Here is a 24411-nt window from a genome sequence, read left to right as displayed (position 1 = left end):
ACCATCTCGACTCCCGTCTTTCTCAACAGACTAGGAACCCTTGAGAGCCGAGACGATGTCCCGTTTTAACTATATCTCCAGCATACAGATCTGGGCTTGGCCCAAAGGGGGCCTCTTAGGGTTCGGTTAACTCAATACTTCAGAAAAAACCTTTAAAGATAATATATTCATAGGGTGGTATCGGTTTTTTAGGTACAGGTGCAACACAGACCCCAAAATGCAATTTTGTACTGAGACAGTCTGTATTTTCCTGTGGGGTGAATATCTAGGCTTGTTCCATCCCATATGGCCATAGCCACATTGGCTACTGAGCACTTGAAATGTGGCTAGTCCCAAATGAGACGTGCTATGAGTATAAAATGCTCACCAGATTTTGAAGACTTAATTCAAAAAAGTAAAATATCTTAATAATACTTTTCAGCATTGATTACATGTTGCAATGATAATGTTTCAGATATGTCGGGTTAAATTAAAATATTAAAGTTCTTCATCTTCATTTTAATGTTTTAATGTGGCTACTAAAATTAAAAATGACGCATGTGGCTCACATTTGTGGCTCGTACACTATTTCTGCTGGAAAGAGCTAGCCTAGACGTAGACAGTGAAGGGCCAATGGGCGGCTCAACTGCACAAAGTTATCAAGGAACCAAAGGTCTTCCAGCTCACACCCCACCGGCCCTCATCTCGGTGGTCAAAGGTGGATGAGGACTCGAGCTGTTACAGTCGTATCCCAAGCAGCAGGACAGAGAAGAGGTTTACCAAGCGGCAAAGGATGTGTGTCAGCTGTCTTTTAAGAATGGTTCTTACCCTTGCTCCTCCTTGGCCAGAGTTTATCAAATGGCAATGCCCAGCCACAAGGGAGAATGAGAAATGCCATCTTTATTCCAGCAAGGGAGGTGCTAGCTAAAAATCAGGAGTTCTAATATGATGGAAGAAAGGGGACCTGCGATTTCTCTCATGATGGTAAAAATTTATAACAGCATAAACTGGCATATGGTGAAATGTATGTCTCCCCTCCCTGAAAGTCTTTCTGCCACCCTGTTCCCTTCCCCAGTCAAAGCCTACCAATATTACCAATTTCTCGTGTATGCCTTCAGAAATAATGTGTGTGGATATATTTGTATATGTACACATGTGTATACATACACACATATATAAAATATAAAACAATTTTCATCTTGTCCCCCAATTATTTTATACCAATGATATACTACTATACAGACTTTCTTGACATTTGTTTTCTTTCTTGCTTTATTCAGCTAACAAATCAATGTATTTTGGAATATTGCTGTTACCAGTACATACAAAATGGCCTCATTCTTTTTAATGGTGGAAGACTGTTCTCCTGAATGATTTACCATCATTTGTTTAACCAGTCCCCTATGGATGGACACGTAGGTTGCAGTCAGTCATTTGCTCTCAAAGCATGCTGGAATGACCATCCTTGTACCTGTGTCATTGATCTTTTGTCTGTCATGTGCCTCTTTTTCTCAGTTTGCCATTCATATTTTGACTTTTTATGGTATCTGGAAATGATTTTGGAATAAATGAATTAACACATTTATTGACCCTTGTTCTGGTTTGCTAATGCTGCTGTTTACAAAATACCAGAAATGGATTGGCTTTTATAAAGGGGATTTATTTCATTACAAATTACAGTCTTAAGGCCATAAAGTGTCCAAGGTAAGGCATCAACAAAGGGTACCATCACTGAAGAGTGGCCATTGGCATCCGGAAAACCTCTGTTGGCTCGAAAGGCACATGGCTGGTGTCTGCTTGCTCCCAGGTTGCGTTTCAAAATGGCGTTCTCCAAAATGTTGCTCTTGGGGTGTTTTGTCCTCTCTTAGGTGCAGCTGCTCTTCAAAATGTCACTCTCAGTTGCTCTTCAAAATGTCACTCACAGCTGCTCTGTGTCTGGGCCTGTGTGGCTCTTCTTAAAGTACTCCAGTGATCCAATAAAGACCCACCCTGAATGGGTGGAGCAACACCTCCATGGAAATAGTCCAACGAAAGGTCTCGCCCACAGTTGATTGAGTCACATCTCCATGGAAACACTGAACCAATGGGTTCCAACTTAATCAACACTAATATGTCTGCCTCCACAAGACTGCATCAAAGATAGTGGTGTTTGGGGGGCCATAATACATCCAAACGGACACAACCCTCAAGTATCAATCTTGGCCTAACAAGAGCAGGGCAGGTTAAGCAGTACCACACTCCTGGACGGTGACACGAGGTGGGAGGGAATGACATGAATATTGACACAACTGATAAAAGCAGATGACACAAAGGTCGATTAACTCTGTGTCAATTTAATGCACACTCTCAGCTCTTGCCAACTCTCTTGACCATAAACCGACTTAACTTTATCTCCCCTTTGTCCCATTTCTGTTCCTCCCAAACCCTGCCCATCATGGATCTTAGCACCTCCACTGGCTCAAGCCAGGATCCAGGGGGTCATCCAGGCCACCTGCTTCCCCCTCATCTCCCACATCCAATCACCTAGCAGGTTGGCTGGTGCAAACCTCTATGCACTTGTCCTGAAGCCATCCACTTCTGTCCTTCCCCCATCACCACCTTAGTCCACGTCAGCGTTACTTCTCACGCTGTGACCACATCAGCCTCCTAAGTGGCCACGTGCTCCCACCTATTCACCCCCTCCAGCCAGAGTGATTGTTTATTCGCACCCGTAAACTCGACAAAAAATGACAAAAGTGACACTTCCTCACTACAACCACTCAGACAAGCAAACAAGAAAGATAAATTGGTTCCTCCACCTTTTCCTAGGTTATAGCAGCCTAATTGGGATCCTTCTGATGCTGAATCTGTGGGAGAAAGGAACTCTCTCTCTCCTAAGGACCCCTGGATGTTTCCCCCATTGTGGAGAATGCTCCTTCTATTAAAAGAAGGTCCAGGCAAAGATAAGCAGAGAGAGAGAGATAAGAGATGAGCAACACATTCTGTCCACATCAAATTCCAGATTCCAGTCTCTGAGGTTATGGGCAATGTCAAAGATCCTTCAATCCAGGAGCCTTCCTAAGTCTGTGAACCAATAAATTCCTTTTGTTGCTGTTGGTTTCACTTAAGCTAGTGTGAGTTGCATTTCTGTTACTTGCCACCCAAAACTGCTGGTGAATATATACAGACACATTCTTTGCTTATACTAGAGGAATCCCCTCCATCCACACATCCCTCCACACACTCAAATGTTTCACGGACAACAACAGCAAAAATAATAATCTGCCACATGTAGCCCTTCCCACCCACCCCAGCACCACTCCTGAGGTGATTTCCAGAAGGATGCAGCCACACATTTTAACTCTGGTTAAGGTACCATCAGAGTCCTTGGAGAGGCCCAGCATCCTCTTTACACCCCCACTTTTAAGAGTCTGTGGATGCCCCAGCCTTCCAAATGCCAGGAAGGGGCCATCAGAGAAATGTCCTGGAGAATGTGAAAGCATTCCAGAGAGCCTGGGTTTATCTCTAGAACCTCACTCTCTGCTCTCCAAGCCACTTCTGGGCAAGCACAAAGCCACAGGATGAACGTCATGTGCTTTCACCTTCTGCTTTCTGATACATCCTCTAGTGGAGATACCACCCTAGCCCCAGTTGAGGACTTTATGCTCCCTAGCTCACTGAGAATCTCCAAAAGGAGGCAATGGCAGGTTCCAATCCTAGCATATATTACCAGCCATCAGGACAGTGGTTTTCAAATTGTGAATCACATCCTATGATGGTAGATGAAATCAATTTGAAAGGTTGCAACCAGCATTTTTCAAGTGAAAGAGAATCAGTGCTTGCCTGTAATAAGGGTAAGTTTTGTTTTGTTAAACCTGTCCTTCAAGTATCTACAAATACATGCTCACACATGCATATAGACACATATATGTAGTGTATACTGGATTGCATTACAAAATATATTTTATACTGTGGGTCACAGTCATAAAAGTCTATGAGCTTCTGCCTTAGAGTGCATCTCTTATTTTTCTAACAACTCCACACTTTTATGCTTATTCATTTCAGTTGGTCAGTAAACTTTTTCTCTAAAGGGTCACATGGCAAATATATTAAGCTTTGAGAGCCACAGAGTCACTGTCACAATGACTCCACTTTGCTGCTGTAGCACAAAAGCATCCATAGAGGATGTGTAAATGAGTGGATGAGGCTGTGTTCCAATAAAGCCGTATTTACCCAAACAGGCAGCAGGCTAGATTTGGCCCAGGGGCCACAGTCTGTTGACTCCTGATTTAGAATCCCCTCTGCGTTCTCTCCTGCCATAAGTAAACACAGACTGCTCCCTGCAGGCAAGGACAGTCTATACGGAAATGTAAACAGATACTTTTTAAAAATCAAACATATTTTGCAAAACTTTGAATTGTGTGAACTTGAAAGAGCTCAATATAAAAATAGCAATAGTCTTGCTCCATGTTCAAGTTTCAAAACAATAATCTTTAAAAACAGCAAAGGCTCTCACAAACCTTGGTTTCCTCACTACAAAATGAGAATCACAATAGTTCCTATTTCATAGCACTGTGGTGAGAACTGAATAAGATAATCTATGCAAAGTGCACAGCTCGGCAGGGGGAAAGTGCCCAGGGAATGTTGGCTCTTTTCGGTGGCATTGTCAGTAAGCCATTGGTCATTCTGCCCCAGGCATAATGGGGGTGTCTAGTGGGCTGGGTTCTGGCCAATCCTGAGACATCAAAGTGCTCAAGGCACCAGGGTGCAAAAGAAATTCGCCAAAAGCACTTAAAAATGCTACATTTAGTTGTGCTGAACATACAAGTTCAGTCTTCCCAGCTGTACCCCACATTCTCTTTCTCAAAGCTACACTGGGTGATAATTCTGATAACTTAAGAGATATAAACCACTGCTATACAGCTCTTTCTCTGATGATGCAAATGTTCTATAGCTCTGCCTAGTCCAGTGGCCACATGTGGACATTGAGCATTTGAAATGTGGCTGGTGTGACCAAGAAACGGAATTTAAAATCTTATTTAATTCTGATTAAAGAGCCACATGTAGTTGGTGGCCAGCATATTGAACAGCACAGAAAACTACACCTGAATTCCTTCTCAAATTCAATTAACCAAAGGGCTTTTGCCTAAAACAGGATTACTCCACAGCAGCTGTATTGAAATTTGAGGTCAGATAATTCTTTGTTGCAAAGGGCTGTCCTGTGATTGTAGGATGGTTAGCAGTATCCCTGGTCTCTGCGTATTAGATGCCAGTAGCATCCTCCCCACCCCTGAGTTGAGGCAACCAAACATGTCTCCAGATATTGGGAGAGCAACAGAATTATCTCCAGTTGAGAATTACTGGGTTAACAGAAAACCTCTGGTGAAAAATGAACAAAATGTCCACTAATGTGGTTTTCCTCCATTTTGATGACTCTGGTGATTGTGAAGGTGTGAGTTCTAGCCAAAGGCTCTTTCACACACCTTTAGCTTATTCTCCCTTTCTAGCATGTGTTTTCTGGTGGAGTGTCAGGAATGTGCCGTGCCTGAAGGTTTTCCCACATTTGGTGCATGGATATAGTTTCTTTCCAGCATGAATTCTGTGGTGATTACTAAGGGTTGAGCTGTCAGTAAAAGCTTTTCCACACTCAGCACACACATAGGGCTTCTGGCCAGCATGCATTCTCTCATGTCTTTGGATGCTCGACTTACACCGGAAGACCTTTCTGCATTCCTTGCATTGATAAATATAACCCTCACCATGGCTTTTCTGATGCTTGAGAAGGGCCACCTTGCTGGTGAAGGCCTTCCCACATTCTTGGCAGTCCTCTCGGGTTCCTGGCAGATGCATTCTCTTGTGCTCTGAAAGGTGGGAGCCATTTCGGAAGTTCTTCCCACATTCTTTACACTGGTAGGCCTTCTCCTCCTGATGAATACGATGATGCTCTGAAAGATGGGAGTTGCATCTGAAGGCTTTTCCACATACTTTACAGTGGTAGGGTTTCTCTCCAGTGTGAATCCTCTTATGCTCTGTCAGGGAAGAGCTGCGGCCAAAGGATTTGTCACACTCACTACACTGGTAAGGTCTTTCTCCAGTGTGCACTCTTCGATGGCGCGTGAGCTTTGTGCTCTGCTTGAAGGTTTTCCCACATTCATCACATTTAAAGGGTTTCTCCCCTGTGTGGATCCTGTAGTGACTACTAAGGGTGGAACTGCTGTTGAAGGCTTTCCCACATTCCTTACACTTATAAGGCCTTTCTCCTGTATGGATTCTGTAGTGTGTAAAGAAGTATGAGCTATGCCTGAAGGACTTCCCACACTCGTCACATTTGTGTGGTTTCTCCCCAGTATGAATTCGCTCATGCTCAATAAGGTGGAGGGTTTGGTTGAAGGTTTTCCCACATTCTTTACATTTAAAGTGAGCTTTCCCCCTTTTGATTTTCAGGTGTTTTTTTAAGCCTGAATCCTGTGTTTTTTCATGGGCATCTTTCTTCAGGGTTTTCTTTCTTCTAGGAGTGCTCTGTGGTGTTACAAGTGAGGACATGTGACTCAAGCATCTCCTCAAGGCCACAGAGTCGCAACTCTTCTTGTCAGGGAGGATTTTTTTGCATGAGCCTGTGGCTGGCTTTGGGCCAGGTTCCTGCTTGTCCTGCAGTGTCCCATCCTCACTTTTAAAGGCCTTATCTGGCCTAGCAACTGGGGGGCCACACCTTTGGGTTATTATCTTTACTTTCCCCTGTGAAGACCTTGTAGAATTTCCTGGTCTTTGAAATGAGGGCTTCAGTTTACACTTAGTCTTCCCATCTGAAAGTGATTTAGAGTGTCAATATATTTTATGTCATTTTAATTTTTGTTTAAAATTGTTTTATTGGAGTATAACATACATACAAAAAAGGTATGTGAATCTTAAGTGTACAACTTGATTAATATTCATAAACTGAGCATATTCATGTACACAGCCCTAGTATGAAGAAATGGTACTGCAGAAGGCAGCACCCCAGAAGGCAGCACCCCAGGAACCCTCCCCCATTCCATTCCCTTCCAGTCATTAGCACCTCCCCCACCCCAGGAAAAACACTACCCTGACTTCTAGCACCATAGATTAGCTTTTTCTGCTTTTGTGCATTATATAAATATAATCTTATAGTCTGCACCCTTTTGTGTCCAGATCCTTTCACTCAACATTATGTTTGTAAGAGTCCATAGCAGGTAAAAATTTAAATCATCCTTTTGTTTCTCCTTGAAATTGTTCACTATTACACCTCCCCACAGAATTTTATTCTAAGGTCATAGATTGTTATGCTTGAAAGTCTTTTATTGATCATGCTGTCATACTTTTCTGTAAAAGTATTTGAATTCAAATTTTTAAGTTTTAAAATTCTCAATGATCATAAGGCTCTGAGAGCTAAAACTATATTTACCAGTATTATAATAATATTCAAAATGATATATGTGTATTTAATTTTGATAATTATTAAATATGGAAAGTAAAACATTTTATTTATCACTGAATGAGATATCTTCTCAGTTGTTTTATGTATCCATAGATAAATGGAACATATTATTGCTAGAATAAGACAGGTTTCAATATCAATTTCATTCCTGTATTTGTGTGTATATGTACATACATGTATGTACACACTTTTACACATGTACATATGAATATATACAGTGTGTGAGAGAATCTGTTCATGTAAAGACATGGAGGAGCTTTTTATAGAAAAATCACTCAATTCTTTTAAGTCCTTCCAAGTTATAAATAAGAAAATTCGTTATGACCTATCATTCCTGACAACTCAATTAGATCTAATTCCAATTTTGTTGAAAAGGGAGATTTGGAAATGATCTGACTTGTAAATGAATTTGTTGCCCAGTCTTCAGAGTCATTCACCATCTCAACTCATTTACCTTTTCATCCATCACCTTTTATCAGAGCACTTAAAACCCCCTGGCACGTTACACATCATGTGTGTGTTTACTGATTGCCAGCCCCTCTGAACGTAAGCACCATGGGAATTGGGACTTTGCTTATTTTGCCCAATTATAGTCCCCAAAGGCAGAGCAGTGACTGGCACACAGGAGGTGTTCAATAAATATTTTTGAATGAATAAATGAAGGTGCATTTTGTGACAGTGGATTTTCCCCTTTATTAAATTTATTCTGCTTTCTTATATTGGAACCTCAATAATTTAAGAAAAATGATATGAATCTCATGAATATGTGTTAAATGGATTAAAGAGGTATACCATCATTTATTGAATGACTCAATTACATATAATACATCTATTATATATATTGCATATATATATGTATACACATGTATGCTCTTTGTTCACTTAGAGGTGTCCTGTTTAACCTAACATACTCAGAAATAGTTTGAGAAATTGATGTAGTATGCATTTTGATACATCTAGGTCAATAAGATACTTTTGGACTCACTGTTTGCATATTTGCTTTAAATATATATATATATATATATGTATATATATATGTGTGTGTATATATATATATATATATATAAAAGATTTGGGTCTTTTAATTTATTGAAAAAAGTCTGCCATTTAACCTAATACTCTGCTTCTAATTTTTCCCTTAAAAAGAAATTTGTACAAATGGGGAATGGCACAAAGCTCTCCTTTATCACAGGCAGTGGAGATGAAGCAGTGGACAAAGACAGATAAAGTGTCTGCTCTAGTTTATGTTCTAGTAGGAGTTGGGGGAAGAGACAATCAAGCAGTAATTGAACAAATCAGTTCCAGGCAGTGATTCATCCTAAAAACTTAATAAAACTGGGTAACAGGATGCAAAGTGACTTGGAAAGTGTGTGCGTGTGCATATGTATACATGTGTGTGAGTGTGTGTGCATAGGTGTAGGTCCATGTGTGCGTGTCTGGGAAGTGGGGTCAGGGAAAGCTTCCCCGAGGAGCTGAGAACTGAGCTGAGAAGTGAAGGATGAGCCATGGAAAGATCCGTGGGAAGTGCTGCAGTAAGAGGAAACAGCCAGTACAAAGGTCCAGAGTTAGGTTTCCTGTCCCTGGCAATCCACAGAGTCTGATACAGAGGATGGGAGAGAAGAAAGACGTGGGAATGAGAACATGACAGTAGAGGAATCTCTCAGGGCAGAAGAATGGAAAAGCATTCCTGGAAGGAAATGTGTCCGGCAGCCTTATGTCTTCTCCCGAAACCCTCAGCATGGTGGAACTTCATGGGAGGATTTCCTATGGAAAATTTCAGTGATAACCTCTTTTACTCACCCATGGAGATGTTGCTTACAGTGATTCCCTCATCACCTCGCCAAGGAGCTTCGGGGACATCTCTCTCCTTGATACAAGGTTCATCTCCTTGCTCCAGCCTGGCGATCAGCTTTGGTTTGAAAAAATGACACCCTGTTCCACAGAAGGAAAGAAGTGTTAGATGCCCCTCAGAACTCATTTACAACCTGGATGTTTGCATAGAAGACCCTTCAGAGGGTTCTTGGGGTAACTGTCTCCCCAGCCTCCACCCCACCCTTCTCCTGCCCCCACCTCCCCACCCACCAGCTCACATTTCTATTGATGGGGATCCATGTAGTTTTAGGAAGCTGAACCCACCCCCACAGAGCACATCAGCCAATCAGTCTACTGAGATCGTGAGCAGAGCCTGTCAAAGGATGAAGCCAACGTCATTAAAACCTCAGTGGTTGAGTCCAGTCCTAGGAGAGAACTTGCCCAAGTGTTCCGGAAGCCTCAGACCCTTTTAGAATCACTGAGCCAATCTCATGGGCTCAGTCTGAGCTGCGGAGAGGTTGTCCTTACCCAGGGAAGACAGATGCCCATAGTTCTCCAGCATCACATCCTTGTACAGGTCCTTCTGAGCAGGCTTCAGCAGCTGCCACTCCTTCTGCGTGAAGTACATGGCCACGTCCTTGAAGACCACTGGTTCCTGTAACACCAAACCCCCCTTCCTGCTCACCCAGGAACTGGCCCCTCACCTGGCTCAGGAGTGTTGGTGAAAAGCTCAACGGAAGGGCTGGGAAACATTCCATGTTCTGCATCATGGTAGATTGCAAACATGGCCTCAGTTCTTGACCCAGCCCTGTATCCATGCCCTTCCCCATGTCACAGTGCAGCACCCTGCCATTCTGAATCTGGGCTTGGCCGTGAGACTTGATTTGGCCAGCAGATGTTAACAAACATGATATAAGCAGAAGTTGGAAAAGTGTGCAATTGGCATTTCCCTCTCTCTCTTGTCCCTCTGTCACTGCCAAGAAAACATGCTCAGGCTACCTTGCTGGAGGGTGGGAGACGTGGAACAGAGTCAAATCACCCCCTTCGCCAAGCAGAAGCCAGCCTAGATTGGCTGACAGCCAGCCTTGGCCAAGTCAGATGAGCAAGCCCAGCCAAGATCAGCAGAGCCACCTAGTCAAGCCTTTATTGTTGAGTGCCCTTGATGTTTCGTAGTTACTTGTTACACAACTGTATCATGGCTGTAGACAACTGCTATGTGCATGTTTCAAGTATTTATATGCTATCTGAAGAGGCGGGTGGGTGGCTGCTATGGCATGTTGGAATTGTCAATAGTCTGGAAGAGGCTCTGTCACTCACCAGTTGCGTGACCATCTGGGAATCTCCCATCCCCACATCTATAAGGCAGACACCATAACGATTAAGAGCAGGTCTCTGGATACTGACTACCTGGGTTTGAATCCTGACTCAACCTCAACCTGTACTCTCCATGCCTTCACTCCCTTATCTACAAAATGGGGATAATTACATTACCTACCCCATAGGGGTTGTCGTGAGGATGAAATGAGTCAGTATATATAAAGATATTAGCTCAGTGCCTGGCATATGGTCAATGATCAAGAATGTTAATTATTATTCTGAATATCTGTCTAGAAAGTGGAGAGGAGAGATCCTAGTCAATGGGGAAGATAATCAGTCCTGGAGAGTAAGTTTATTTCTTCATGTATTCATCATAGCCTGGTGCTGGGGACAAATCTTCATATCAGACAAGGTTTGTGGTGGACACAACATCCACTCCCCTTTGCTGTGATAATAGAAGCTCTAGGTGAGCACGTGGCTGTCCAGCCAAAGACTACATTTCCCAGCCTCTCTTGCAGCTAGGTGAGGTATGTGGCTGGGTTTTGGCCAATGGGGCCTGAGCAGAGTGATGGGTGTATTTTCTGGGCTTTGCCCTTGGGAGGCCTAAAGCTCGTCTTCCCCTTCCCTCATTCCCTCTTCGTGGGGGCCAGAACGTGGACTGGACATGGGGTTGAGCCATCTTCAGCCACAAGGGCAGAGCAACCAGATCAAAGAAGCCAGGATCGCCAACCCCAGCCCCAGGCTGCTGCCACAAACTGTCCCATGACAGAAAATCAACTTCCATTTATTTACGCAGCTGTATTTTATAATCTTACATCACAGCAGCCAGAGCTGCATCTTTCGGGGATTCCCAGTCTAGAGAGATGGGGACAGCCACCGTGACATCACAATGCGACACAGCGGGGGCGAGAGAAGGCAGAAATGCTGAGGGAGGGCTTTCCCACCCGCACATTTCTGCAAACACTAGTAAGGCTTGAAAGTGGTGGTGATGTCTGAGCTGAGTCTTGAAGGCTGAGGAGGAGTTTGTGAGGCAAAGCAGAGCAGGAGTCCTCCAAATGCAAGGAAAAGTCAAAGCGAATGGAATGGCTTAAAGGAGAGAGAACAGAAAAGGAAGAAGAGAACGTTAGCACTGTGGTTAGAGACGCTGTCCCACCGTGGGGTGTGTAACTACACAGGCTCCGGAGCCAGCCTGCCCGGGCTCGAATTCCATATTCCCCGCATTTGAGCTGCAGGACCCTGGGTAAGGGACTCCAGCTTTCTGTGCCTCAGTTTCCACATCTGTGCTTAGTAGGAGAGTGAGTGGGTCAAACGGAATAAACTGAGAAAAGAATTTATAACAATGCCCAGCACTTAGAAAGAGCTGGGAACACCTTAGCTGTTACTACTTCTGCCTTAGCCATGTTCTACACACTTTCTGAAAACGATTTGCTTTCTTAAAAATTTAAATGCTTCTTTTGCAACATAAAGCATCTAACACAATGCTGGCACTTGATAAACAATCAGCAGATACTAGTAATTTCTGCCAAGACTCATTTCCAGGTAACAGCTATCAGGTGTTTGCATGTTATGAACTCATTTAATCCTTCTGAGGTAGCCTCTGTTTTCTCTCCATTTTACTGATAAGGAAACCGAGGCAGGAAATCTTCAGTAACAAAAACAGGGCACCAGAGAGGCAGGATTAGAAGTGGGTCTCTAACCTTCTCTGGGGTGGGAAGTTTCGGATCATTTAGCTGTGACACGTGATCACGACGGTGCAGGTGCAAACTGGCTTAACCCTGGACAGGGTCCTGCCAGCCCTGCTTTACAGATGAGGAGACTGAATCCCGGAGGGGTCAGGGGACGAGCCCAAGGCCACACAGCTGTTGGCGGCTGAGGCAGAATTTGAACCAGGCGGTCGGACTCCAGAGTCTGCGGTTCCACCCCGGGCATTCTCGACCGCGAGGCATCGAACGGGCACACGGGTTTTGTCCCTGCGCCTGGCCCACCCTTTGCAGACCCAGCCTCCCCCTCCCAGGGCCTCTCGCCTGCATCATCTTTGTTGGGCAAGGAGAACGGGCTGTTCTGTGCATTGCAGACCCCCAGGACCCCACTCACCAGATGCCAGTCGTGACAATCAGCACCGTCCCTGACACGGCAAATGTCCCGCTGGGGAGGAAGCTGCCCCCAGTTGAAACACAACGCCTCACTCCCCAGCAGCCCGGACCCCCGCGGCTGGGAGAGGCAGGGAGCCCGTGGCCCCGCCTCCAGGGACGGACATGTGACCCAGGCTGGGCCAGTAAGGGCCCTCCTTCACCCCAGCTGGCAACTGGGTCAGTGGTGGGCATGCGACCCAAAATGGGCCAATCAGCACTCTCCCAGCTCACAAGCTATTTGCATGACCTTAAGAGTATTTCCACCCACAGACTGTCAGTCCCCAGGAATAAGCCAGGCGGTGTCAGAGGGGAGCCCGACAGCCCAGTGCACCGGGTAGATGGCAGGCAGCGTCGTGAAGGAGGGGTGGACAGACGTGTGCCCGGAGAAGGACACAGCCTCGGTTACGAGGTGCTGGGTAGGAGCTGAATCTATCAGGGAAAACGGCCAGCAAAGCAAAACGGGGAGGCTGTGCCCATCGTCTTCAAAAAGAGGCTGAGGACGTTTCCAGACTGAAGGATCGTAAAGAGCCAAGACAGAAATCCCAGAGTGAAGCAAGAAGCCCTGGAGCAGTTCTCATCCACTGCAGCCCTGGGCATGGGGCTTGGGGGGTGGGGACCAGCCCCAACCAAAGTGCATGGACAGGAGGGGGGCCAGGGCGGACCCCAGAGAAAAATCGGGGGGTGTTAGCAGGGGAAAGGAGAGCGGATTCCAGGGGGACACAGCCACGGCTGCCAGCCTCAGCAGAGACCATTCCCCAAACTATCCCTTCGTTTCCTCAGCCCAGTGTACCGTGCCCACCATTTGTCACAGACTGTTCTGGCACTGGCTGTATGTCAGTGAACGGACAAGGCTCTGCCCTCGCACAACTCACAGTCTAGGGGGGAGGCAGACAAATAAATAACATGCTGTCAGGTAGCAATAATTATTGTGAAGAAAATGAGGCAAGAGAAGGGGCTGTAGAGCAATTCTGGCTCAGTATTGACCTGGAAGGCTTCCTGGAGGAGGTGACATTTGAGCAGAAAGCAGAATTAGGAAGGAGAACAGCATTGCAAAGGAAAACACCCCCATGGGATGGGCCCAGGTCCCTGGGGGAATGCCAGGGGCACGGCAGGGACTCTGCCAGGCAGAGAGGGAGCCGGATGTGGCTGCCCTCTCAGAACTGGCCTCTGGCCAGAAGGAAAAGACAAGCAGGCTTACCGTGCTCCAGGCTGGCAGGGGTCCGGCGGGCATGCTCCCCTTCTTCCTGAAGAGCTTTCTTGGTGGGCGCGCAGGGCTCTGAGAAGGCAGGGCTGGGGGAAGAAGGAGCAATGAAGCCACCCTACCCTTGGAGGGCTGGGAAACTCACAGACAGCATGACGATAGTGAGACAACTAAGTGCCAGGGGTTCTGCTTTGCACTTCACACGAATGATCTCATTTGATGTTTCATAGCGACCCTTTAAGATGGGCAACCGTCACCATCCCACTTGACAGATGAGGAAACTGAGGTACAGAGAGGCTAAGACACTTGCTCGGTGTTGCACAGCTGGTAAGAGGCAAGGGGTGATCAGCTCCAGCTCCAGCTCCAGAGCTCGGCCCTGCAGACATGCATGAAAGCGCATCCCACAGGCCAACAGGGAACAGGCAGGGAAAGCCAGCGAGGGAAGGGGCTGGGGTAAGGCGATGGGGCGCCAGAGTCGGTGGAGACCAGGGCCCATCCCCAGGAGGAGGGGACGGCTGCACCTGGGACACCCGACGGGCACACAGTCCAATGTTTCTAAAGAAACCAGAAGTCGAGATTCTGGGTGAAACCTCCCAATAGTTAAAAGGTGGCAACTCATCCAAATATAATTTTTACAGGCCTCTACACGCTGGTGGGAATGGAAATCACGCTCTCCATGGAGGGCACTTGGCCACATCTGTACAAATTACAAATGCAATGCCCCTCTCTGGCCATTATCCCAGGGATATAGTCTGCCTTTGCCAAAAGATCCCAGGACAAGTGATTCACGACTGCATTGCTCGTCATCCCCAAAGCTGGAAATAACCCAAATGCCCATCCGCAGGAGCCTGGCTAAATAAACTAGAGTGCAGCACGGACAGACACAGAATAGCACACAGCCAGTAAAGCGAATGTGGCATCTTTACATTTACTTGCGGGGAAAGGTCACAAAGGCTGGCAGGACACAGTCCCGGGGCTCAGGGACCCCAAAACCAAGGGGCAAATCCCACTTGAGCTAATCACTCAAACCTTTCATCCCTCAGTTTTCCCATCTGCAAAATGCCCCACCGGGTTGCCGGGAAGATAAGTGAGCTGATGCAGGAAAAGCAGCTGGAATGAAAAAAAAAAAAAAAAAAAAAAAAACAGAAACAACAAAACACACACAAGGCCTGGAACAGTGTACACAGTATGCTACCCGTTGTATGAAAAAAACACTACACATAAACATGTGTACATATAGTTGTCTGTGTGAGCACAGATCTTTCTGGAAGAGGTCTCAAGAAACTGGCAAGGGGCTGCACTGGGGATGGAGCCAGGGAGCTGAGGAAGGGAGAGGCAAGTTTCCTTCTAACAGCAAAGCCTTCTGTATCGCTGCCACGTTTATATTCTTCCCTTCCCAGCTTTTATTATGAAAATGTCTGAACATGCAGGCAGGTGGAAAGAATTGCTGGCAAACACCCATACACCTGGATCTGACCATCGATATGCTGTTAAACTGGCCTCATCACGTATCTATCCATCTCTATCCATCAGCTTCTCTCTCAATCCATCTAATTTTCTGATGCATTTCAGAGTCAGCTGCAGACATCAGGAAATTTCCTCTCAAGCACTTTCACCTGCATGTCATGAACTGGAGTTCAATATTCGTTTAGTTATTTTGAGGTCAAATGACATATGTTGCAATGGACAAATCTCAAGGGCCTCGTTGCAATGAGTTTTGACAAACACGTATGTCTGTGCAACCAAAGCCCTATCTAGATACAGATGGTTATGAAATTTCGACCATATGCAATTATTTTCCAATAAAAAATGCAGTTAAACTGAAATGTTTACGAGATTATTTGGTTACTGGGTTGAACTCATCTGGCCATCCACAGCGCTGGGTGGTCCAAAGCAGAAAATCCCCCTGGACTGCCCGAGAACTCCATCTCGGCCGCGAAGAGCAGACCCCGTGTGGGAATCCACGTCCCCCAGGGCTCGGGGCGGCTCTTCCTCAGGAGGGAGAAGCCGCGTCTCGGCCGGGCTGCTGTCACACGCACATGCACACAAATCCCTGCCGTGTGATTTTACACACTCCACCTCTCTGTGCCTCGGTCACTTCCGTTTCTTCCGCCTGTTCACGGAGCCTCGTGGGGTCCCCGGCACTCCGCTAAGCACTGGTGACACGGCAGGAAATGGAAGTGACAACAGTCTGCCTTCCTGAGGCTCCCATTTTAGACAGGGGCAGAGACAGAGGCCAGGCCATCAGCACAGATTGTATCAGGGACTGACAGACACCACGACGGAGAGGAGTCAGGCTGAGACGAAGGAGGCAGACACCTTGGGCTGCTCTAGCTGGGGTGGTCGGGGAGGCTTCCTTGAGGAGGGGACGACTTCGTCTTGACCTCAGGTAAGAGAAGGGGGCCCAGTGAGCATCTGGGACAGACAGCGCTGGGGTGGGGGAGCAGCACGTGCAAAGGCCCCGGGGTGGGACGATTAAGGCAAAGCAAGGCGGCCGGGGTGGCCGGGGCCAGCGAGCCAGGGCCGGAGAGATGCTCGAGATGCCAGAGAGGGCGGGGGTCAGATCGCCAGGGCTTCCCGGGCCGGTTTGGAGTCTGAGCTGCCGCGGTGCGGAGCCCAGGAGGGTCTCGGCAGGGGCGGCATGACCCGATCCTCGTCTTTATGCGACTCCCCGGCCGCCGCGTGGCGAGGATGTGGAGCGGGCGTGACAGCCACCAGGCGGTGGGGAGCGCTTCCCTCGCGGCCCAGAGGCTTTGAGGGAAGCATTTGCTGGATGTTAACACAGCCCCCCAGGCCGCCCCGCAGCCCCTCTGCCTGCCTAGCCGCCAGCGGTCACCGCCCTGGGTGCCGTCCCGGGACACGAAAGGTGCTCCCACGGAACCCTGACCGCGACTCTTCACAGCAGCTTTATTCCAAACAGCCACGAGCTGCAGACAGCCCGAGTGTCCCCAGCGGCACCGCCCGGCAGCAGAAGCAGCCACACGACCGCGGGGATGGGTGTCACATCCAACCTCAAGAGGCCGCAGAGCACGCGGTTGCGTCAGTGTAACATTCTCAGAAGCACAACCCTGCAGTGCAGGATGCAGAGCAGATGACTGGTCCCCAGATGGGAGGGGGTGGGAGCGGGCGTGAGCACGGGGGCCCCAGGAGGGCTATCTGGGGTGACTGAACGGTTCTGTATCTTGATTGTGGTGGTGGTTCCACAAATCTACACGTGGGCTAAAGTGACACGCACGCACCGGGCCTGCACCGAATTCCCGGCTCCGAGGGTGAGTGTAACACTGCAAGATGTACCCACGGGGGGAGCTGGGGGAAAGCATATGGCACCTGTGTGTGCTATTTTTGCAACAGCCTGTGGATTTATAATTATTCCAAAATATAAAGTTAAAAAACAAAAAATAATAACAGCATCACAAGCCCGGTGGCTCTTCTCGGCCCAGAAGCTGCTGGCAGGACCCCCAGGTGCCCACGTCCACAGCCACCTCCCCAGGCCAGGCCACCGCCACTCACATGTGGAGGACACACGGCCTCCAAGCAGGCAGACGCGGGCCGGGGCAGGGGGCTCTCCAGGGCACAGAGAGGAGCCACGGACGCCGGGACCCGGCTATGCATCGACTGTCGGCCAGTCCAGGATGAGGCTCCGTCCCCGGTGGGGTGACATCCTCGCCCTTCCCAGGAGCAGCCAGAGGGGTCTCGAGTCCAAGCTCCCCCTGCAGCAGCAACTCCCCGGAGACCCTCCCCCCCTCCCACCTGCCCACTTCTCGGTGCCGCGCGTCTCTCACCTCCGTCATCCAGTGGCTCGGTCTTCACCTCCACAGCCCCCGAGCCCTCGCGGGGGTGCAGCATCGTGGGGCCCCCTGCCCGCAGTGACAGTCTAGGGGGCAGGAGACCAGAGCAGTGAGGACGGGGGCTCCGGGGCCGGCGGCACACGCTCGGCAGCTGCAATGTCACCTCCCCACGCCCACCTGGGAAATGGCAAGTGGGTGAGCCTCCGGCCTGGAGCGGCCTCGAAGGCCACTGGGCTGTGTGGAGAGAGCCCGGCCCCGAGCTGGCCTGGGGCTTGGACGGGTCCCTCTTTAAGGAAAAGACTAGAGAATTCCGAATAGAAAATTGCTTGGGGCTCTGTGGGGGCCATGGAGCTGCAGCTCAGGGAAAGTGTTAAATCGCCCCTGGTGCCCAGCACACAGCAGGCGCTCAATAAGTGCAGTTAACTACAAGGCAGCACTGGGGAGTGGCAGAGGCCAGGAAACCCCAGAGCCAGGCGGCTCGGCTTCAGATCCCAGCTGGGTCCTGGAGCGCGGGCCCTGAGCCCCGGGGCCCCCGACACTGAAGTGGGGTGCAGACCGGGCTGCTTCTCAGGACTGATGTGATGGTGGGACACCCCACCCCCAGCACAGCTCACGGCCAGGCGGGATTACGTGCTTCCCGGCTGCGCCCCCATCCCCGCGTTACAGGGGGCAGGGGTCTCCGTGGTGAGGTGTGGCTGTCTGAGGGGGACTCCCGGCCTGCCCCTCATCTGCCGTGTGACCTCAGGGGTGGCGGGGGGTGCCAGATTTAGCAAATAAAAATACAGGACAACCCGTGAAATCTGAATTTCAGGTCAACAGCAAATAATTTTTTAGTATAAATATGGCCCAAATAATGCACGTGACATGCCTCTATTTTAAAAATTCTTTTTTATTTAATTTTACTAAATTATGTTTAACATAGGTATGTCCCACACAATATTTGGGATATACTTATACTAAAAAATTATTCTGAGTTTATTTGAAATTCAGATTTAAGTGGGTGCCTTGTGGTTTATCTGGCAGCACCACAGTCGGGGCTCATTTAGCCTCTCTGGGCCTCAGCTTTTCCCTCTGTAAAGATGAGGGCAATAAATTATTAAACGATTAAATGCAAGCCAAGTGATTAAAACGGTGGCTGCAAGGAGTGTGGGCTTTTGTTGTTAAGGGTGATGGTCAGGGGGCGTCTTCCAGCACCTCCTTCCTGGCCCCTGCACCCCACAGGTCCCCCCTTTTGGGTATAGGCAGATCGTGGTTGGGGGGATCTGCAGAGCCTGGGGCTGCAGCGGCTCTGGGGGCTGTGGGGGCTGGGGCTGGAGACCTGCAGAGCAGGAGAGCCTCGATGACCCCCAGACACGTGGTTACACACTCTCAGGCTCACGCACACACACTCACACTCACACCCCTACTTCAAAAACTGTGAGCCGCCCACCCGCCTTCCACCTCGCAGACCTGCTCTCGAATCAGAGACCCACTTGCAGATCTGCACACACAAAGGTGCAGAAAACACCCACACACCCAGCGACACCCAGGCACACACACACACACAATGACGGATACACACTCCTGGAAAGTCTGAAACACAAGGCGAGACTCACAATCACACTCAGACAGGAATGAAACTCAGATGCACCCACTCCCACCCCCACCAGCACGCACACCCCCCGGGAAACCCAAAGACGCCCCCTCGGCCTCCAAGCCTCCCCAGATGCTCACACACAAATACAAACACACGTGCTCTGGGCAACTTAGCCCCAACCTGAGTCCCACAAACAGGAGGACCAGATACACCGAGAGAGACTCAGATTCAGGTGCAGAAAGTCGCGGACCCCGGCAGACACACCCCTGGAAGCCCAGGGACACCCCTCCCGCCTCACCCGCCTTCTTAGAAACACACCACCCACTGCACCCCTCACCCCAAACGTGCAGATACACACAGCCTCAAACTCGGGGACCCCAGGCACACAGACACGCTCACACAAGCTGGAAACACCGACACTTTCAGAGGAACACTGAGCACAACAGGCATTGGGCACAGATGCACATGCAGACACGTCCGTGTCCCCCGGAGAAGCCCACCCTCCGAGGCTGGCCTGTTCCTAAATCCCGAGCCCCTCCACACCGGGGGTCACCGTCGTGCGCGCAGGCACCTGCGGACGGACAGCCTGACACTCCGGGTCACCCTCCCGCCAGCTGACACCCGGCTCGGATGCGCGCACCCGCAGCCCCCTCCACGGGCGCGCCACGCAGGCTCCCGGGGGGACCAGTTTCCAAGCGGTCTTGGTATCCACGTGTCCTCATAAGCCGTTTCCCAGCCCCGCAAAACGCCTCTTGCGGGGCGCCCCGCAGCCCCTCGATCCCCAAACTGCCCTCAGCCCCACCAAATCATCCCCCTCAGCCCCAGCGAGCCGAGTCGGTGACTGGCCCCCCCGACTCCTAACTGACCTCTCCAGCGGCCCGGAGCCCTCCCGGCCGCCCGCAGCCTCGCCCTCCTGCCGGGGAAGCCCCCGGCCCCGCGCCCCCGGCTCCCGGCCGCCCCAGGCTGCCCCGACGCCTTCGCTCTCCTCCCCCCGCCCGGAGCGCGGCCGCCCAGCGCTCCTCCCGGGCAGGGCCAGGGCGCGCGGCTCGTCCCGTCGGGTCCCCGGGGCGCGCGGGGCGCAGATCCGTAACACACGCACAGGATCCGCGGTGAGTGTGAGTTCCCCCAGCCACACACACCCAGGCACCTCCAACCAGAACGGAGGCCAGACAGAAGCACACGCGGACACACGCTCACACACGCAACACACAGACCTAGATCAACCAACCCGCACAGTCCCACAGACTCACACTCATGCAAACTCCCACACAAGATACAGACCCAGATACCCCCGCACACACATTTAGGCACAGACTCTCATAATCACCAACAAATACACACAGTCACGCAATCACACATTCAGACACACACAACCTCACACAGTCACGCAGAGCCTCGTATACACACAAACTGACACAGTCACACAGGCTCGGGTACATACAAACTGACACGATGGCACAGATATACACAATCTCACCCAATCACACCAATTGCACAGACACATTCAAATACATACAAACTCATCCAATCACAAAGACAGCCTTAAATGCACACAAAATCACATAATCAGACTCGGGTACATATATATGCACACAAACACAAATACACAATCACACACACATCCTAAAACGCACACACACGGTCAGGCACAGTTGCACTACAAACTCACAACCTTACACATGCAGATAAACAGAATCAGACAACCAGACCCAGCCACACTCGCAGTTAGACCAGAAACTCACACTCTCAAAGGTTCACAGAAACACAACCACACAGACACATCCAGCTACACACGTACGGTCAGACTCAGCCACACTCCCCAGGTCTGACACAAACTCACACCCTCATACAGAAAAAAGTCAGATTCCCCAAATAAGACACACAGTCAGACCGGGCTGCAATCACACACATTCAGACACCCTTAAAATGCACCACGCAGCCACACCCTTTCGCCACAGCAGGCCGAGTTTCACACACACACAGCCTCGCAGAGGGTCACCCGGCCCCACCGCGCGGGCACACACACGCGGGCAGTGTGGCCCGGCCCCTGACACGCTCGGAGAGGCACACGCAGACTCGGCCCGGACTCGGACCCCCACCCCGGGACCCCCACCCCGCACACTCACCTGCTGGCGGCCGACCCCGCCGCGCACCCACCGCAGACCCGCCGCCCCGGGACGCACTCACCACGGCGGGGGTGGCCGCGGACACCCCGCCGCGCGCCCCCGGGGCGCCCCCGCGTCCTCCGGCCCTCGGCCCCACGCGGCAGGCACGGACGCCCCCCCCCCCGACAGCCCCCGACAGGCCCCGCCCGCCGCGGACCCGCCGCTCCCCGCGCAGAACGCGAGTGGGCGGAATTCAAACCCGGACCCACGAGCCCCAGCGCCGCCCGCCGAACTACCAGCCCCAGAAGGCCCCGCGCTCGCGGCCGCGTGTCCGCCTAGGAGCCCGGGCCCGGCCGGCGCGCGGGCCCCGCTGGGAAATGTAGTCCGAGCCCGACGGGGCCGGGGAAAAGCCGGGAAGACAAACCGCGTTCAGCAGCCTCGCAAGCTTAGGCGTCATGCATCGGGGAGGAAAAACCCTTTTAAAATAGTTTGTCTTTTCTCTTGGAGAAATCTGAACGCTGGGTATTTTGTGGTATTAAAGAATTACTTTATTTTACGTAGTGTAATAAAGGTATTGGGGTATTTATTAAGAGTTATCTTTTACAGACACATACCTGGAGCATAAAGATGAAATGATCTGATGTCTGCACTTAGATTCAGAATAATCCAAGGGAGTTGGAGGGCGTTGCAGGGAGAGAGGGAGGGGAGGAGGAACGTGGGGGTACAGATGAAAAGTGAGCGACAGTGGTGAAAACTGCTCAACTGGATGTTGAGTGTGGTGGTGAATTTCATTGTTCCATTTACTTTTGCGTATATCGACAAAAGAGACTTTTTCTTTCAGAGATGGCTTTAGTTTCTGTGCTCTGTAACAAATGACCACAAATTTAGCAACTTAAGGCCACGCACACGTGCTGGTTCACAGTTTCTGTGCGTCTGGAGCCCGGTCCTCTCGCCAGGGGCTCCGGAGGCTGCAGGCGGGTGTGGGGTTCTCGCCCGGGTCTCCCCTGGGGAGCTCTGCTTCCAGGCTCCCTGCGGCTGTGGGCAGAACTCATGCCTTGGGGTTGTGGCCCTGGCCACTGTCCTCTACGGGGTGGACACGGCTGCTCACTTCTTTAAAGCCAGTTGAGAAGCATCTTTCTCTCTAGTCTGCCAAGACAGTCTTCGATAGCTGATTAAAGGGCCAGCCCCTGAGCTTTACCAGCCTCTACTACTCCAAGCGAGTCACAGTTCTGGTCCACGCTCAAGGGGACCACTCGATGAGCGGACCATTAGTTGTCACGGGAGGGGTTATCTCCACAGAGATACTTGCTGAAGAGTGAGTGGACGGGTGGGTGGGTGACATGGTGTCATGTCATGAATTTGCTTCGTACGTGGGCGAGTATAACCACCAAGGTTGGCCGTGCGTTGTTAGCTCTTTAAGCTTGGTGATGGGCGTGGGAGAGACGGAGCAGACCCCAGCTGCCGTCAGCTGGGAGAGCTGCTCTGGCACCAGCAGCCGAGCCCTGGTGCATCCATGGAACGTGAACAGTGTCACATCAGCCAAGGCTGCTCTGGGACCCTGGGGGCAGTGAGACCAAGGTGGCTGAGCACAGACAAAACCACGAACATTGTCCAAAGCACAAACATGACCAAACATGACTGTCTCCAGCTAATCGGAGTGCCCACTGCTGCTTTACCAGGGAGACAGGGTGCGGCCAAGCTCCCCAGGGAGCACTTCTCCCAAGGTGCCCGCCAGTTCACTCATTTAACAAGTATTTGCTGAATACCTACTTTGGCCAGGGTATTTGGGGTATCTATTTCTGCCTAACCAATAGCTCCCCCAAAAGTTGGTGGCTTAAGACACCATCTGTTTAGCGCGTGATCTTGTGGGCAGTTTGTTATCTCTGCTCCACGTGGCATCAGTTGGGTAACCCAGGCTGCAAGATTTGCTTCCAAGATGGTGTCTTCATTGCACTGCAACCAGGCCAGTTGAGGCTGGGAACTGGCCCCATATGGCTTTTGGTCAACTTGGCCACAGCACACTCCCAGTGTCCGCAGAGTGGAGGAAGAGATGCTGTCTCTGGATGGGGGAGTGGCAGCGTCCCCACCCTCTCTGGAAAATACAACCTGCCCCTCAATGTGCAGGTGCTGCAGATTCAGAGGCAGGTGGAATGGACGGGGACCCTGCCAATGACCGTGACCGCCACACTGCCTCCAGCATTCAGATCGGGAGTGGGCGTGAGATCTACCCAGCCCGGGCAGAGTCCACGAATGCCAGCCCTGGGCCTTTGCTGTTTCAACTGGAGAACTGTAGGCCTGGAGTAGCTGATGCCCATCTTCAAAGCCATGAAGAGTCCCCCAGGGAGAAGCCAACACAGCAGAAAGCTCATCCAAGAAATGGAGAAAAACCGAGTCCAGATGACATTGTCTGACAGCCTGGATCCAGCCATGCCTGAAACCCCTTGGCTTTTCAGTGAATGATACTAATAAATTATCTTATTTGCTGTAGCCAATTTGGGTTCATTTCTGTCACTTGCAAATGAAGGAGTCCTGTCACTGTCCCGAACCCTCGAACCACTACCCTAAGCACGTCTATGATATTCCCTGATGCACCCCCTGGGCCTCCCTGGCGTGGGCTGGCATTCTTGCAAGTTGTGGGGCTGGCACTGAACTGAGGAACAGCTTCTCGTGACCGTGACAAACAACCAAGTTCTGCTGACCTCCCATTCCCAGGTCAAAATTTATGTCCAACTTGGAGCCAGGGGAAGACTCCAGATAGTGGAGAGAATGTCCAGGAGGTTCGTCAATGTGTTCCAGCCAAAGGCCGCCAGCAACACCTCTGTAGTCAGGGGAAGTCAGAGTCATTGATTCACTGCAACAAGGGAGACTTCACACCGTGGGGAACGGCGCGGCATCTCAAGGTGAAGGTGTTAGAAAGGACTTCTTACAGGATTTGGACTGGGTTAGGTGACTTTTAGGAAGATTTGAGGAAACAGGGCTCTGCTCTGGACTGGATGTTATTGGAAAGCGGGTATATTCTATCATGAGAGAGCTTAATAGCCCCTTTCTAGAAAGCAGGAGGAACGAAGT

The 24411-nt window shown here is 50.2% G+C and overlaps 2 protein-coding genes and 1 long non-coding RNA gene across 3 annotated transcripts in view; 1 reads left to right on the top strand and 2 right to left on the bottom strand.

Annotated features, from left to right (window-relative positions):
* Positions 1-10570, bottom strand: part of ZIM2 (zinc finger imprinted 2) — a 51849-nt gene extending 41279 nt beyond the window's left edge. Inside the window, 3 exon segments of the mRNA XM_037820477.1 lie at positions 5718-5903; positions 9752-9878; positions 10541-10570. Of these exon segments, the coding sequence (XP_037676405.1) occupies positions 5718-5903; positions 9752-9878; positions 10541-10570 (343 nt within the window).
* The window catches only part of LOC119520940 (zinc finger protein 805), a 603985-nt gene that overhangs the window by 253876 nt on the left and 325698 nt on the right, over positions 1-24411 (top strand). The gene's annotated exons all lie outside the window — the stretch shown is intronic.
* LOC119520979 lies at positions 11304-21498 on the bottom strand. Its single transcript, XR_005214265.1, has 4 exons — positions 21364-21498; positions 17656-17747; positions 13871-13962; positions 11304-11626 (listed from the first exon to the last, which is right to left on the bottom strand). It is a non-coding gene; the product is annotated as an uncharacterized LOC119520979 (long non-coding RNA).

This window comes from Choloepus didactylus, chromosome 27 (assembly GCF_015220235.1).
Source record: "Choloepus didactylus isolate mChoDid1 chromosome 27, mChoDid1.pri, whole genome shotgun sequence".
In the NCBI taxonomy this organism is placed as follows: Eukaryota; Metazoa; Chordata; class Mammalia; order Pilosa; family Megalonychidae; genus Choloepus; species Choloepus didactylus.
Note: the sequence above shows the minus strand (reverse complement) of the source record. Positions and strands in the feature narration are given on the sequence as shown.